Below are 12,654 nucleotides of genomic sequence, written 5' to 3'. Positions count from 1 at the left end.
TATAAATAATGAATTTAGTATACAAAGAAAATTTCAAAAAAATCATACTTAAGAATGTTCAAATGAAAAAATAAATAATAATTGGTTTAAAATATAAATAATAATTTATCATTATGATATTTTTAATTGGTTAAAAAATTATTAATAAAGTAATTGTAAAGTGTTTAGGTCCGCATGCCCGGACTAAATATCTAGTTTTTATATTATTTTGGAACAAATTTCAGATGTTACTAGTTTGCAAATTAACTCTCTTTTCTTGTATTATTTGGAATAAAAGCCTTTTATCTGCACACGTAATGGAATCGATTCTCAACGCGCCTGTAGCTTCCTTAACGCACTCTTCTTTTTTTTTACTTTGTCTAGAGGGTAATCGATCTCTTCTTCTCCTTCTCTCGTCTCTCTCTCTCTCTCTCTCCTCGTGAAATCAACCGAGCATGGAAGCATCGGAGCTACACGATCTCTCTGACGACGCCGACTACGCTGCCTCTCAACTACAAGTTTGCTCTTCTCTCACTCCTCCTCTTCCCTTAACTTTCTATTTCGCAATTCTCTGCAAGTCAATCTTAATCGCAATCGCAATCGCAATCGGATTCTTGTTGTACAAACCTAATCGCTATGAATCTCTCCGTGAATTCGTGTTCCTTGGTTTGATTATGTTTCTATCGCTTCAGGGATCGGCTAGCATGATGCGGTGCGACAGCGATAAGAGAAGCAGATCTAGTGATCCCGACGCCGCTGAATTAATATATTTGAAGGATAACGTCGCAATTCATCCCACGCAGTTCGCATCGGAGAGGATCAGTGGTCGTTTGAAGTTAACAAAGCAAGACGCTCTTCTCTTCCTGGTAATCTTTTTGATTGCTTCATCTACAGTTTTGTATTCAGTTGCTTACTCGTTGATACTTTGTATGGCTAGTCGTGGATTCCGTACAAGGGACAAACCTCTAATGCAAAGTTATCAGAGAAAGGTATATTCATACTTTGGAATCTTCGGAACTAAGATTAGTATCAAGAAAATGCCTTGAACTTGGTTTATTAGTTTCTCTATCTTTTGTAGACAGGAATCTTTATACCATCACAGCAGTTCCATTCACTGAAGTTAGGTCCATCAGGCGACACACTCCTCCTCTCGGATGGCAGTATGTCATCGTTGTGCTCTCTTCTGGTAACTAAACAAGACCTTTATACTCTAGCTGCTGCTTTCTTGAGATGGATACTATTGATTCACTGTTTGGGATTGATCATTTGCGCTCAACAATGTTCTGGAAACTGTTAATTTGTTATAAAATGACCTGCAGGACTTGCATTCCCGCCTCTGTACTTCTACAACGGAGGAGTTAAGGAGTTTCTAGCCACAGTGAAGCAACATGTTCTTCTTGCTAGGTTTGTCCCTGATGTGTGATGTTTATTTAGTATGGAACTGGATGAGTCGTTACATAGTTATGCCGGAAATAATATTGTCTTACATAAGCTTACCTTTTATAGGTCAGCAGAAGATGCAAACGTGTTCATTGTGAATGATTTTCAGAGTCGCTTGCAGGTAACTATAACAAATCATCTCATGTTGTGTGGGGTGATCATTTTGGTTTATTTTATGGGCTAATATATTTTATGGTAATATCCGACAGAAAACTCTTTCTTCATTGGAGTTGCCAAGTTCATTGCCTGTTGCAAGTGGACAATCTACATACCCATTAGATGAAGTATATTCTAATGAAAATCAAGGGGGAACAAGTGCAGGTGTCGACAACAGAGTTTCTAATCTTTCCCAGTATGGATTGAGGAAGCAGAAGAGTCATGATCCTACTCGTGATCTTTCAATTCATCTTCTGGAGAAGTTTTCTCTGGTTACTAAGTTTGCTCGAGAAACAACAACTCAGTTGTTTTCTGAAAACAATGGCTTTGGTTCCGCCGGCAAGAGATGGAATAACCAGCCCGTGCATAGTTATCCCGAGAAGCTGTCAAATATTGTTGAGGAAAAACATGATCAGAACCCTCATAGTTATCCTGAAAAGGAGCATCTCAATGATGAAGAAACTTATAATGACATTGATGTCCCTGCTGATCCCTTAGAGGTAAGGATAATATTTAGTTTATCTTTTTGTTATAAGCATTAGCATGTTGGTAGAAATTCTGTCCGTATATTGTGATTCTTACTTTGCGCCATGATGCAGCATCTAGTTTTCTTCTGTGTTTTGTAAAGATTATCATTTAATCTTAAATCTTTGGGGTAAAATCGTACTTATGAATTTGTTATAGATTATGCTGTATAACTGTTCCTCCTTTGCAGTTTAACAAGTTGAGCTTGGTGTGGGGAAAACCTAGGCAACCACCAATGGGGTCTCAAGAGGTAAGAACTTTCAAATGCTGTGTTTCATCTTTTTACTAAATGGTAGAGAAGAAATAGTATATCTCCAAGCATTATGGTGAAGTTTAAAATAACGACTTAGTACCCTGTTATAAGATATGTTTTTTTTTTTTTTTTGTTTGCAGTGTGTACGCACAAATTTCTCTTTTTTCTTATCATTTGCTTAAAAATAAACTTTTCCTGGGTTCTCAGTTCACAGCATTCTTGGATTCTGAAGGACGAGTTGTTGAATCAAAAGCTCTTCGAGAGAGAGTTTTCTATGGAGGCATTGAGCACCATTTGCGAAAAGAGGTGAAATTTTCTATTTCAGATGAAAGTCGAATTTAGGCTTTGCGCAAGTATATGTAGATTGATAACTTAGGATCACAATTACAGGTCTGGCCCTTTCTCTTGGGATATCATGCATATGAATCAACGTATGCAGAGAGAGAATATCTTCGATCTGTCAAACAGATGGAATATGCAACCTTGAAACAGCAGTGGCAGGTTCGTTCATCATAATTTGACATCTCTCAAAATCACTTAATATTGGCTATATAGTTACTAGGCAGAAAAATTGTCTGAGCTAGTTATATAAAACTGAGGCGTTCCTCGACCAGCTTATTTCCCTCGTGTTCAATGGCATTCTTAACAAGTAGTTATTCTTTTTAACAGAGCATCTCCCGCGAACAAGCAAAAAGGTTCACAAAATATCGGGAGAGGAAGGGGCTGATAGATAAAGATGTGGTAAGAAGAGTTTGAGAATCTATTTTATGTATGCAGACTCATCGAATTCCTGTTGAGCTAAATGCCTTGTTTATTTCTTCTTCTGCAGGTAAGAACTGATAGGTCATTTGAGTACTATGAAGGGGATGATAATCTGAATGTCAATATCATGCGTGATATTTTGTTGACGTACTCCTTCTACAATTTTGACCTCGGTTACTGCCAGGTACTGAGTTACAAGTTGGCTGTGTCCATACTGTTAGTTTCCATTTTGTTTTGAATGTCTCCACGGGAATGCTGGACAGTCATCTATTTCTGGCTTTTGCATTGAATATTCCCACTGTGATTTAACTGACAAATGTTTTTGTGGTTTTTGCTTGTTAGGGAATGAGTGATTATCTGTCTCCTATCTTGTTCGTGATGGAGGATGAATCAGAAGCCTTTTGGTGTTTTGTGGCATTGATGGAACGCCTTGGACCCAACTTTAACCGTGATCAGAATGGGATGCATACTCAGCTCTTTGCACTCTCAAAGGTTTATAATTTTGGCTCGACAACACCTCTGCGTTTTATATTTCTTCCTTTCTATCAGCATTCAGCATTAATTTTTGGGATCTGAATCTGGAGCCTTTTCATTTTCACTGTCCAACAGCTGGTGGAGTTGCTCGATAGCCCACTGCATAATTACTTTAAGCAGAATGACTGCTTGAATTACTTCTTCTGTTTCCGCTGGATCCTGATACAATTTAAAAGGTTTTGTGTATTCTTCTACACCTTTCTCAGTTTAAAATACTTTGAATACAGTTCCATCACACTTGGAATTTCGTTGGTTGTATTTGACTGTGGTGGAAACGTACATGCATCAGGGAGTTTGAGTACGAGAAGACAATGCAGCTGTGGGAGGTGTTATGGACCCAGTACCTCACAGAACACCTTCACCTCTATGTTTGTGTAGCAATCCTGAAGCGATGTCGCAGTACGATTATGGGAGAACAGATGGATTTCGACACTCTCTTAAAATTCATCAACGAGCTTTCTGGGCATATTGACCTGGATTCCACAGTCAGAGATGCCGAAGCACTTTGCATATGTGCTGGTGAAAACGGTGCTGCTAGTATCCCTCCAGGAACCCCTCCTTCTTTGCCTCTTGATGATGGTATCGTATATTCTCTGGACGATGATGTTTTGTAAGTCTTACAACTTTCCCTTTTCTTAAGGACATGTTACCAAAATTACGCGCAGTTATTAATTCAATGGACATATGTTTTTTTGTTTTCTTTACTTGAGTGGCAAAATAGTCTGGTACATGTATTGCACTGGAGTTGATGTTTGATAAGATAAGGATAGGATCCACAATGAATCAGGGCTTATTACAATTCATGATTAATTCTTGCTTAGACTAATTGTATAATATGATTCGCAAAGTCTATGCAAGAATTTATCGCTCAGAGATAGAATCAGGAAAGTCCTAAAGGCTAAAGCAGAGGAAAGCAATCGGTGAAGGCAAAAGATGGGTCAAAACAAAGAGTGTCTGGGTAATGAGCAGTGAGAGGCTGGGGAGATTCTATGCGGGCGAAGAAGTTGGTCTCCTCCATCCAGGTAGTGGTAGTGCCCTCTTCTCCCTCTCCTCCTCCATGGCTTCCTCTCACTTCTGTAGACATAACTGGCTTGTCGACCAACGGAGTGGCTTCCACTGATTCAGCTGCATTTTGTTTCCTGGAACTGGATTTCTTGTTCAAATGGGTATTCCAGTAGTTCTTGACTTCGTTGTCAGTCCTACCCGGAAGGCGACCCGCGATCAACGACCATCTGGTGGTAGAAAAGAATTAAGTTAAATCTCTGAGAAAGTGGTGATGAATGGTAAAAGAAGAGGAAATACCGGTTGCCGAGAAGCTTATGCATGCGGATGATGAGGTCTTGTTCTTGAGGCGTCATGCCTCCTCTTTTGATGTTTGGTCTTAGGTAGTTCTTCCATCTCAACCGACAGCTTTTGCCTCCTCTCTTCAATCCTGAAACACAAGAAAACATATTCCTAATCTTCCCAAAACTTCAACACTCTGATTCTGGAGTAACTGAAACGTATGTGGAGAGTTTGAATTCGGACCGGATCTACGAGAGATGTCTGCCCAGTTTCCTTCTCCATGAGTGTCGATATAGCTTCGAAGTATCATGTCTTCTTCAGGTTTCCACAACCCTCTTTTAACATGAGTCTTCCTTCCTTCTTCCCTTTTCTCCATCCTTCTTCTTTGCCCTCCACAGTTTGAAAGTGAGGCGGTGTTTGCTATAAAATGCGCATAACGTGCGCGAGTTTCCAGCTTTAGTTCTAACATGTGGGGACTATCTATTAAAATTATTGAAGGGATAAAGGCTACTTTTCAAACAGTGAAACTACTGTAAATTCGTGCAAACCATAGCTGTAAAAGCTCTACTTCCTTTGTTTTTATCCGCAAGTATTGTTACGAAGGCAAACATATAATCAAGGCAGATCAAGGGTTGGAGATTGCCATCAACCTCGATACCTGCGCAACTCCATATACCATTCAGTCTCTTTCTTCAATCACACTGATATTTTATTCCTTCCTCTCTATACCAATACCAGTACCAATACCGACCTCTTTTCTTTATCACTGTGGAAACATCTACATTAGAGCTTAGAGGCCCTTGCAGAAATTCAGAATTGTTTATTCAAATAAGTTATTAACCATATTGTCCTTTCTAAGTTTTTGTTTCAACACACTTGAAAAGAGGAAAACAACATGTGCGTTTATAGCTTTTGAACTTGAGGGGTTCTTTATCACTCAAAAAGATAATGACATGCAGTTTCATTGTTTTGCTCAAAATGGTTGTTCGGCCGTGCATGCCCTAGATTAGTGCATACTATTGTATAACAAAATTAATATCCAACATACAAAGAGAAAAGAAACAATATTTTCGAAGTTTACCAAAAAAAAAAAAATATTCAACATATTAATTAACCAAAAGAGACTGAATTAGTTAGTTGTTCTGATATGGCTTCATATATATCTATATCTATACTATACTAAAAGGGGGATATAAGCCATGGAGAGGGTGTCCACATAGGATAGAAAAATCAACCAATCAGAGAACCCGAAATTGCCATGTCATCTCATTTTTTTTCGTAAAAAATAAAAAAACAATGCGAAGGTGAGGATCGAACCCGGGTTAGTATGATATATATATAGGACAGTTACCACTAAGCCATTGAAACTTTCTTGGACACATATACAAGAACCACTAAGTATATAATCACAAACTCTTATGTACATTTACAATAATATGAATTCAACTTTCAAGACTCCGATACTTTATTTTGTAAAAAAAAATAAGTAAGTGACTAAGCTAATATATTCTTAGAAAGTGTGAGAACGTTGACAAGTATGAAAAAGCATAGATTTTTGTTTTCGTGACAAAGTTAAGAATTTTGTAAAAGTAAGTTTAACATATAAATTTTCGTGACAAATATGAAAAACCATAGATTTTTGTAAAATTTTGACAAAATAACTCATAACATACTTCTCTAATGTCTTAATAAAATATTATTTAAGGGTGCAATAATTAAATATATTAATTCAATAAATTTTGTAATTTATAGACAAAACAATAACACAACAAATTTTGAAACATTTGTTTAACCTATCGATTTTTTTTCATGAGAATCCAACTAAACAAGATAAAAAAATAATTAGATTTACAAATATTTAATTACCATTTTATTCAATTTTGATTAATTTCAAATTATCATAATGTATCTTTTTGAAGTTACAAATATGAAAAAGCATAGATTTTTGTACAATTTGACAAAACAACTCAAAACATATTTTTCTAATGTCTTAATAAAATATTATTTAAGGATGCAATAATTAAATATATTAATTCAATAAATTTTATAATTTATAGACAAAACAATACCACAACAAATTTTGAAACATTTGTTTAACCAATCGATTTTTTTTCATGAGAATCCAACTAAACAATTAGATTTACAAATATTTAATTACCATTTTCTTCAATTTTGATTCATTTTAAATTGTAATAATGTATCTTTTTGAAGTTACAAAATAATAATGTTCTTTTTTTATTACACTAGAATTATATATAGATTATATATACACAAAATAAATATATTATAACAACATAAATTTACTTTCCCCGATTCATATGAAAACTTTTTAAGTTATCCACCAAAGCAAATTAATTAAATCAATGAAATTGTTAAAATACAGCAAATTAATATATTATTTTATTTTAAATTAAATTATTTAAAAAGTGTATTTTTGTTAAAACAAAATAATAAATAAGTAAAACTGATTTGATGGTAATTTTTATGATATATATATATATATATCAATTCTGTGAAAGAAACAGAAGCTTAATATGGAAAAAAATCTTAAATACAAAAACCTCTAAAAATTAACAAAAAAACTAACAAATTAAACTATGATATCACTTAAAAGCTTCTTAGACCATATTAATAAAATATTTAAGCGATAATTAGACAAATTTGATTTTTTTTCCAGCAAAAAGTTTATTATTAATTAGCATCAGTTATTTCAAGATGTTAAAGAAATGGTGGACAAAAAAATAGGATGGACATTAATGATATATGAACTATGAATAGTACTTTGTGAAGCAGACTTAGATAACATATATGCACATACATTTTCAGTCCTTTTTGATGCCTAAATTCAATTTCTTCAGAGTAATTATTCCACAAATAGATCGTATGAGATATTGTTTTGATATGTAGATTTGTTTTTTCAATGTTAAGAAGATTGATAACTGTAAAAATGTCTCATTCGTATATGATATGTCTATAACCGAGTCCCCAACATGAGACAAGTTTGTTTAAAAAGTAAATAATTTTATTTTTCTTATATTATATAATAAATATATATTATTTACTGATAATAAAAATATAGTTATTCATCTATCACAAATATCTATGCAAATATGTGAATCAAGTACAACAATCAAACAACATAATGATTTCCACAAAGAAAATTTAAAAAATATATTTATGTTATGTAGTCATATTTTATATTTTTAAAATAATATAATACAATATTATACATTATTTTTTAGAATTGAGAAATACATATAATATCTTATCCGCGCGTAGCGCGGTTAAAAAATCTAGTATCTATACTATACTAAAAGGGGGATATAAGCCATGGAGAGGGTGTCCACATAGGATAGAAAAATCAACCAATCAGAGAACCCGAAATTGCCATGTCATCTCATTTTTTTTCGTGAAAAATAAAAAAACAATGCGAAGGTGAGGATCGAACCCGGGTTAGTATGATATATATATAGGACAGTTACCACTAAGCCATTGAAACTTTCTTGGACACATATACAAGAACCACTAAGTATATAATCACAAACTCTTATGTACATTTACAATAATATGAATTCAACTTTCAAGACTCCGACACTTTATTTTGTAAAAAAAAATAAGTAAGTGACTAAGCTAATATATTCTTAGAAAGTGTGAGAACGTTGACAAGTATGAAAAAGCATAGATTTTTGTTTTCGTGACAAAGTTAAGAATTTTGTAAAAGTAAGTTTAACATATAAATTTTCGTGACAAATATGAAAAACCATAGATTTTTGTAAAATTTTGACAAAATAACTCATAACATACTTCTCTAATGTCTTAATAAAATATTATTTAAGGGTGCAATAATTAAATATATTAATTCAATAAATTTTGTAATTTATAGACAAAACAATAACACAACAAATTTTGAAACATTTGTTTAACCTATCGATTTTTTTTCATGAGAATCCAACTAAACAAGATAAAAAAATAATTAGATTTACAAATATTTAATTACCATTTTATTCAATTTTGATTAATTTCAAATTATCATAATGTATCTTTTTGAAGTTACAAATATGAAAAAGCATAGATTTTTGTACAATTTGACAAAACAACTCAAAACATATTTTTCTAATGTCTTAATAAAATATTATTTAAGGATGCAATAATTAAATATATTAATTCAATAAATTTTATAATTTATAGACAAAACAATACCACAACAAATTTTGAAACATTTGTTTAACCAATCGATTTTTTTTTCATGAGAATCCAACTAAACAATTAGTTTTACAAATATTCAATTACCATTTTCTTCAATTTTGATTCATTTTAAATTGTAATAATGTATCTTTTTGAAGTTACAAAATAATAATGTTCTTTTTTTATTACACTAGAATTATATATAGATTATATATACACAAAATAAATATATTATAACAACATAAATTTACTTTCCCCGATTCATATGAAAACCTTTTAAGTTATCCACCAAAGCAAATTAATTAAATCAATGAAATTGTTAAAATACAGCAAATTAATATATTATTTTATTTTAAATTAAATTATTTAAAAAGTGTATTTTTGTTAAAACAAAATAATAAATAAGTAAAACTGATTTGATGGTAATTTTTATGATATATATATATATATATCAATTCTGTGAAAGAAACAGAAGCTTAATATGGAAAAAAAACTTAAATACAAAAACCTCTAAAAATTAACAAAAAAACTAATAAATTAAACTATGATATCACTTAAAAGCTTCTTAGACCATATTAATAAAATATTTAAGCGATAATTAGACAAATTTGATTTTTTTTCCAGCAAAAAATTTATTATTAATTAGCATCAGTTATTTCAAGATGTTAAAGAAATGGTGGACAAAAAAATAGGATGGACATTAATGATATATGAACTATGAATAGTACTTTGTGAAGCAGACTTAGATAACATATATGCACATACATTTTCAGTCCTTTTTGATGCCTAAATTCAATTTCTTCAGAGTAATTATTCCACAAATAGATCGTATGAGATATTGTTTTGATATGTAGATTTGTTTTTTCAATGTTAAGAAGATTGATAACTGTAAAAATGTCTCATTCGTATATGATATGTCTATAACCGAGTCCCCAACATGAGACAAGTTTGTTTAAAAAGTAAATAATTTTATTTTTCTTATATTATATAATAAATATATATTATTTACTGATAATAAAAATATAGTTATTCATCTATCACAAATATCTATGCAAATATGTGAATCAAGTACAACAATCAAACAACATAATGATTTCCACAAAGAAAATTTAAAAAATATATTTATGTTATGTAGTCATATTTTATATTTTTAAAATAATATAATACAATATTATACATTATTTTTTAGAATTGAGAAATACATATAATATCTTATCCGCGCGTAGCGCGGTTAAAAAATCTAGTATCTATACTATACTAAAAGGGGGATATAAGCCATGGAGAGGGTGTCCACATAGGATAGAAAAATCAACCAATCAGAGAACCCGAAATTGCCATGTCATCTCATTTTTTTTCGTAAAAAATAAAAAAACAATGCGAAGGTGAGGATCGAACCCGGGTTAGTATGATATATATATATGACAGTTACCACTAAGCCATTGAAACTTTCTTGGACACATATACAAGAACCACTAAGTATATAATCACAAACTTTTATGTACATTTACAATAATATGAATTCAACTTTCAAGACTCCGATACTTTATTTTGTAAAAAAAAATAAGTAAGTGACTAAGCTAATATATTCTTAGAAAGTGTGAGAACGTTGACAAGTATGAAAAAGCATAGATTTTTGTTTTCGTGACAAAGTTAAGAATTTTGTAAAAGTAAGTTTAACATATAAATTTTCGTGACAAATATGAAAAACCATAGATTTTTGTAAAATTTTGACAAAACAACTCATAACATACTTCTCTAATGTGTTAATAAAATATTATTTAAGGGTGCAATAATTAAATATATTAATTCAATAAATTTTGTAATTTATAGACAAAACAATAACAGAACAAATTTTGAAACATTTGTTTAACCTATCGATTTTTTTTCATGAGAATCCAACTAAACAAGATAAAAAAATAATTAGATTTACAAATATTTAATTACCATTTTATTCAATTTTGATTAATTTCAAATTATCATAATGTATCTTTTTGAAGTTACAAATATGAAAAAGCATAGATTTTTGTACAATTTGACAAAACAACTCAAAACATATTTTTCTAATGTCTTAATAAAATATTATTTAAGGATGCAATAATTAAATATATTAATTCAATAAATTTTATAATTTATAGACAAAACAATACCACAACAAATTTTGAAACATTTGTTTAACCAATCGATTTTTTTTTCATGAGAATCCAACTAAACAATTAGATTTACAAATATTTAATTACCATTTTCTTCAATTTTGATTCATTTTAAATTGTAATAATGTATCTTTTTGAAGTTACAAAATAATAATGTTCTTTTTTTATTACACTAGAATTATATATAGATTATATATACACAAAATAAATATATTATAACAACATAAATTTACTTTCCCCGATTCATATGAAAACTTTTTAAGTTATCCACCAAAGCAAATTAATTAAATCAATGAAATTGTTAAAATACAGCAAATTAATATATTATTTTATTTTAAATTAAATTATTTAAAAAGTGTATTTTTGTTAAAACAAAATAATAAATAAGTAAAACTGATTTGATGGTAATTTTTATGATATATATATATATATATATATATATATCAATTCTGTGAAAGAAACAGAAGCTTAATATGGAAAAAAATCTTAAATACAAAAACCTCTAAAAATTAACAAAAAAACTAATAAATTAAACTATGATATCACTTAAAAGCTTCTTAGACCATATTAATAAAATATTTAAGCGATAATTAGACAAATTTGATTTTTTTTCCAGCAAAAAGTTTATTATTAATTAGCATCAGTTATTTCAAGATGTTTAAGAAATGGTGGACAAAAAAATAGGATGGACATTAATGATATATGAACTATGAATAGTACTTTGTGAAGCAGACTTAGATAACATATATGCACATACATTTTCAGTCTTTTTTGATGCCTAAATTCAATTTCTTCAGAGTAATTATTCCACAAATAGATCGTATGAGATATTGTTTTGATATGTAGATTTGTTTTTTCAATGTTAAGAAGATTGATAACTGTAAAAATGTCTCATTCGTATATGATATGTCTATAACCGAGTCCCCAACATGAGACAAGTTTGTTTAAAAAGTAAATAATTTTATTTTTCTTATATTATATAATAAATATATATTATTTAGTGATAATAAAAATATAGTTATTCATCTATCACAAATATCTATGCAAATATGTGAATCAAGTACAACAATCAAACAACATAATGATTTCCACAAAGAAAATTTAAAAAATATATTTATGTTATGTAGTCATATTTTATATTTTTAAAATAATATAATACAATATTATACATTATTTTTTAGAATTGAGAAATACATATAATATCTTATCCGCGCGTAGCGCGGTTAAAAAATCTAGTATATATAAATATGTGTGTGTGTGTTTATCTAATACGAGCAATATAATTAATGTGCAATAGGGTACCGTCACTTTCTCAAATAAAAAGAAACAAGAATATTGGTATATAATCAGTTACAAAAAAAAAAGAATACTGCTATATATTTAGTT

The 12,654-nt window shown here is 30.2% G+C and overlaps 2 protein-coding genes across 2 annotated transcripts; one reads left to right on the top strand and one right to left on the bottom strand.

Moving 5' to 3' along the window:
- The first annotated feature begins 362 nt into the window (after positions 1 to 362).
- On the top strand, positions 363 to 4,432 carry LOC103852085 (TBC1 domain family member 15). Its single transcript, XM_009128976.3, has 15 exons — positions 363 to 497; positions 672 to 845; positions 917 to 968; positions 1,058 to 1,165; positions 1,299 to 1,383; positions 1,486 to 1,540; positions 1,629 to 2,075; positions 2,291 to 2,350; positions 2,561 to 2,659; positions 2,744 to 2,854; positions 3,023 to 3,094; positions 3,183 to 3,299; positions 3,458 to 3,607; positions 3,725 to 3,825; positions 3,939 to 4,432. The coding sequence occupies exons 1-15, from the start codon at positions 435 to 437 to the stop codon at positions 4,261 to 4,263; spliced, it is 2,019 nt and encodes a 672-aa protein (XP_009127224.1). The 5' UTR covers positions 363 to 434; the 3' UTR covers positions 4,264 to 4,432.
- Positions 4,382 to 6,280, bottom strand: LOC103852086 (transcription factor MYB82). Its single transcript, XM_009128977.3, has 3 exons — positions 5,177 to 6,280; positions 4,952 to 5,081; positions 4,382 to 4,881 (listed from the first exon to the last, which is right to left on the bottom strand). The coding sequence occupies exons 1-3, from the start codon at positions 5,400 to 5,402 to the stop codon at positions 4,548 to 4,550; spliced, it is 690 nt and encodes a 229-aa protein (XP_009127225.1). The 5' UTR covers positions 5,403 to 6,280; the 3' UTR covers positions 4,382 to 4,547.
- Positions 6,281 to 12,654: the final 6,374 nt, after the last annotated feature.

Source organism: Brassica rapa, chromosome A02 (assembly GCF_000309985.2).
Source record: "Brassica rapa cultivar Chiifu-401-42 chromosome A02, CAAS_Brap_v3.01, whole genome shotgun sequence".
NCBI classification, from domain to species: Eukaryota; Viridiplantae; Streptophyta; class Magnoliopsida; order Brassicales; family Brassicaceae; genus Brassica; species Brassica rapa.
The sequence above is the reverse complement of the archived record's forward strand: the minus strand, read 5'-3'. Positions and strand labels throughout refer to the sequence as shown.

Excerpts from the sequence above, each read along its gene's own strand:
- LOC103852085 (XM_009128976.3), top strand. The coding sequence starts at position 435 with ATGGAAGCATCGGAGCTACACGATCTCTCTGACGACGCCGACTACGCT. Across the intron at positions 2,076-2,290 it reads TCCCTGCTGATCCCTTAGAG|TTTAACAAGTTGAGCTTGGT; the intron begins GTAAGGATAATA and ends CCTCCTTTGCAG. Across the intron at positions 3,300-3,457 it reads TTGACCTCGGTTACTGCCAG|GGAATGAGTGATTATCTGTC; the intron begins GTACTGAGTTAC and ends TTTGCTTGTTAG.
- LOC103852086 (XM_009128977.3), bottom strand. The coding sequence starts at position 5,402 with ATGTTAGAACTAAAGCTGGAAACTCGCGCACGTTATGCGCATTTTATA. Across the intron at positions 5,082-5,176 it reads AGACATCTCTCGTAGATCCG|GATTGAAGAGAGGAGGCAAA; the intron begins GTCCGAATTCAA and ends CTTGTGTTTCAG. Across the intron at positions 4,882-4,951 it reads CATAAGCTTCTCGGCAACCG|ATGGTCGTTGATCGCGGGTC; the intron begins GTATTTCCTCTT and ends TTCTACCACCAG.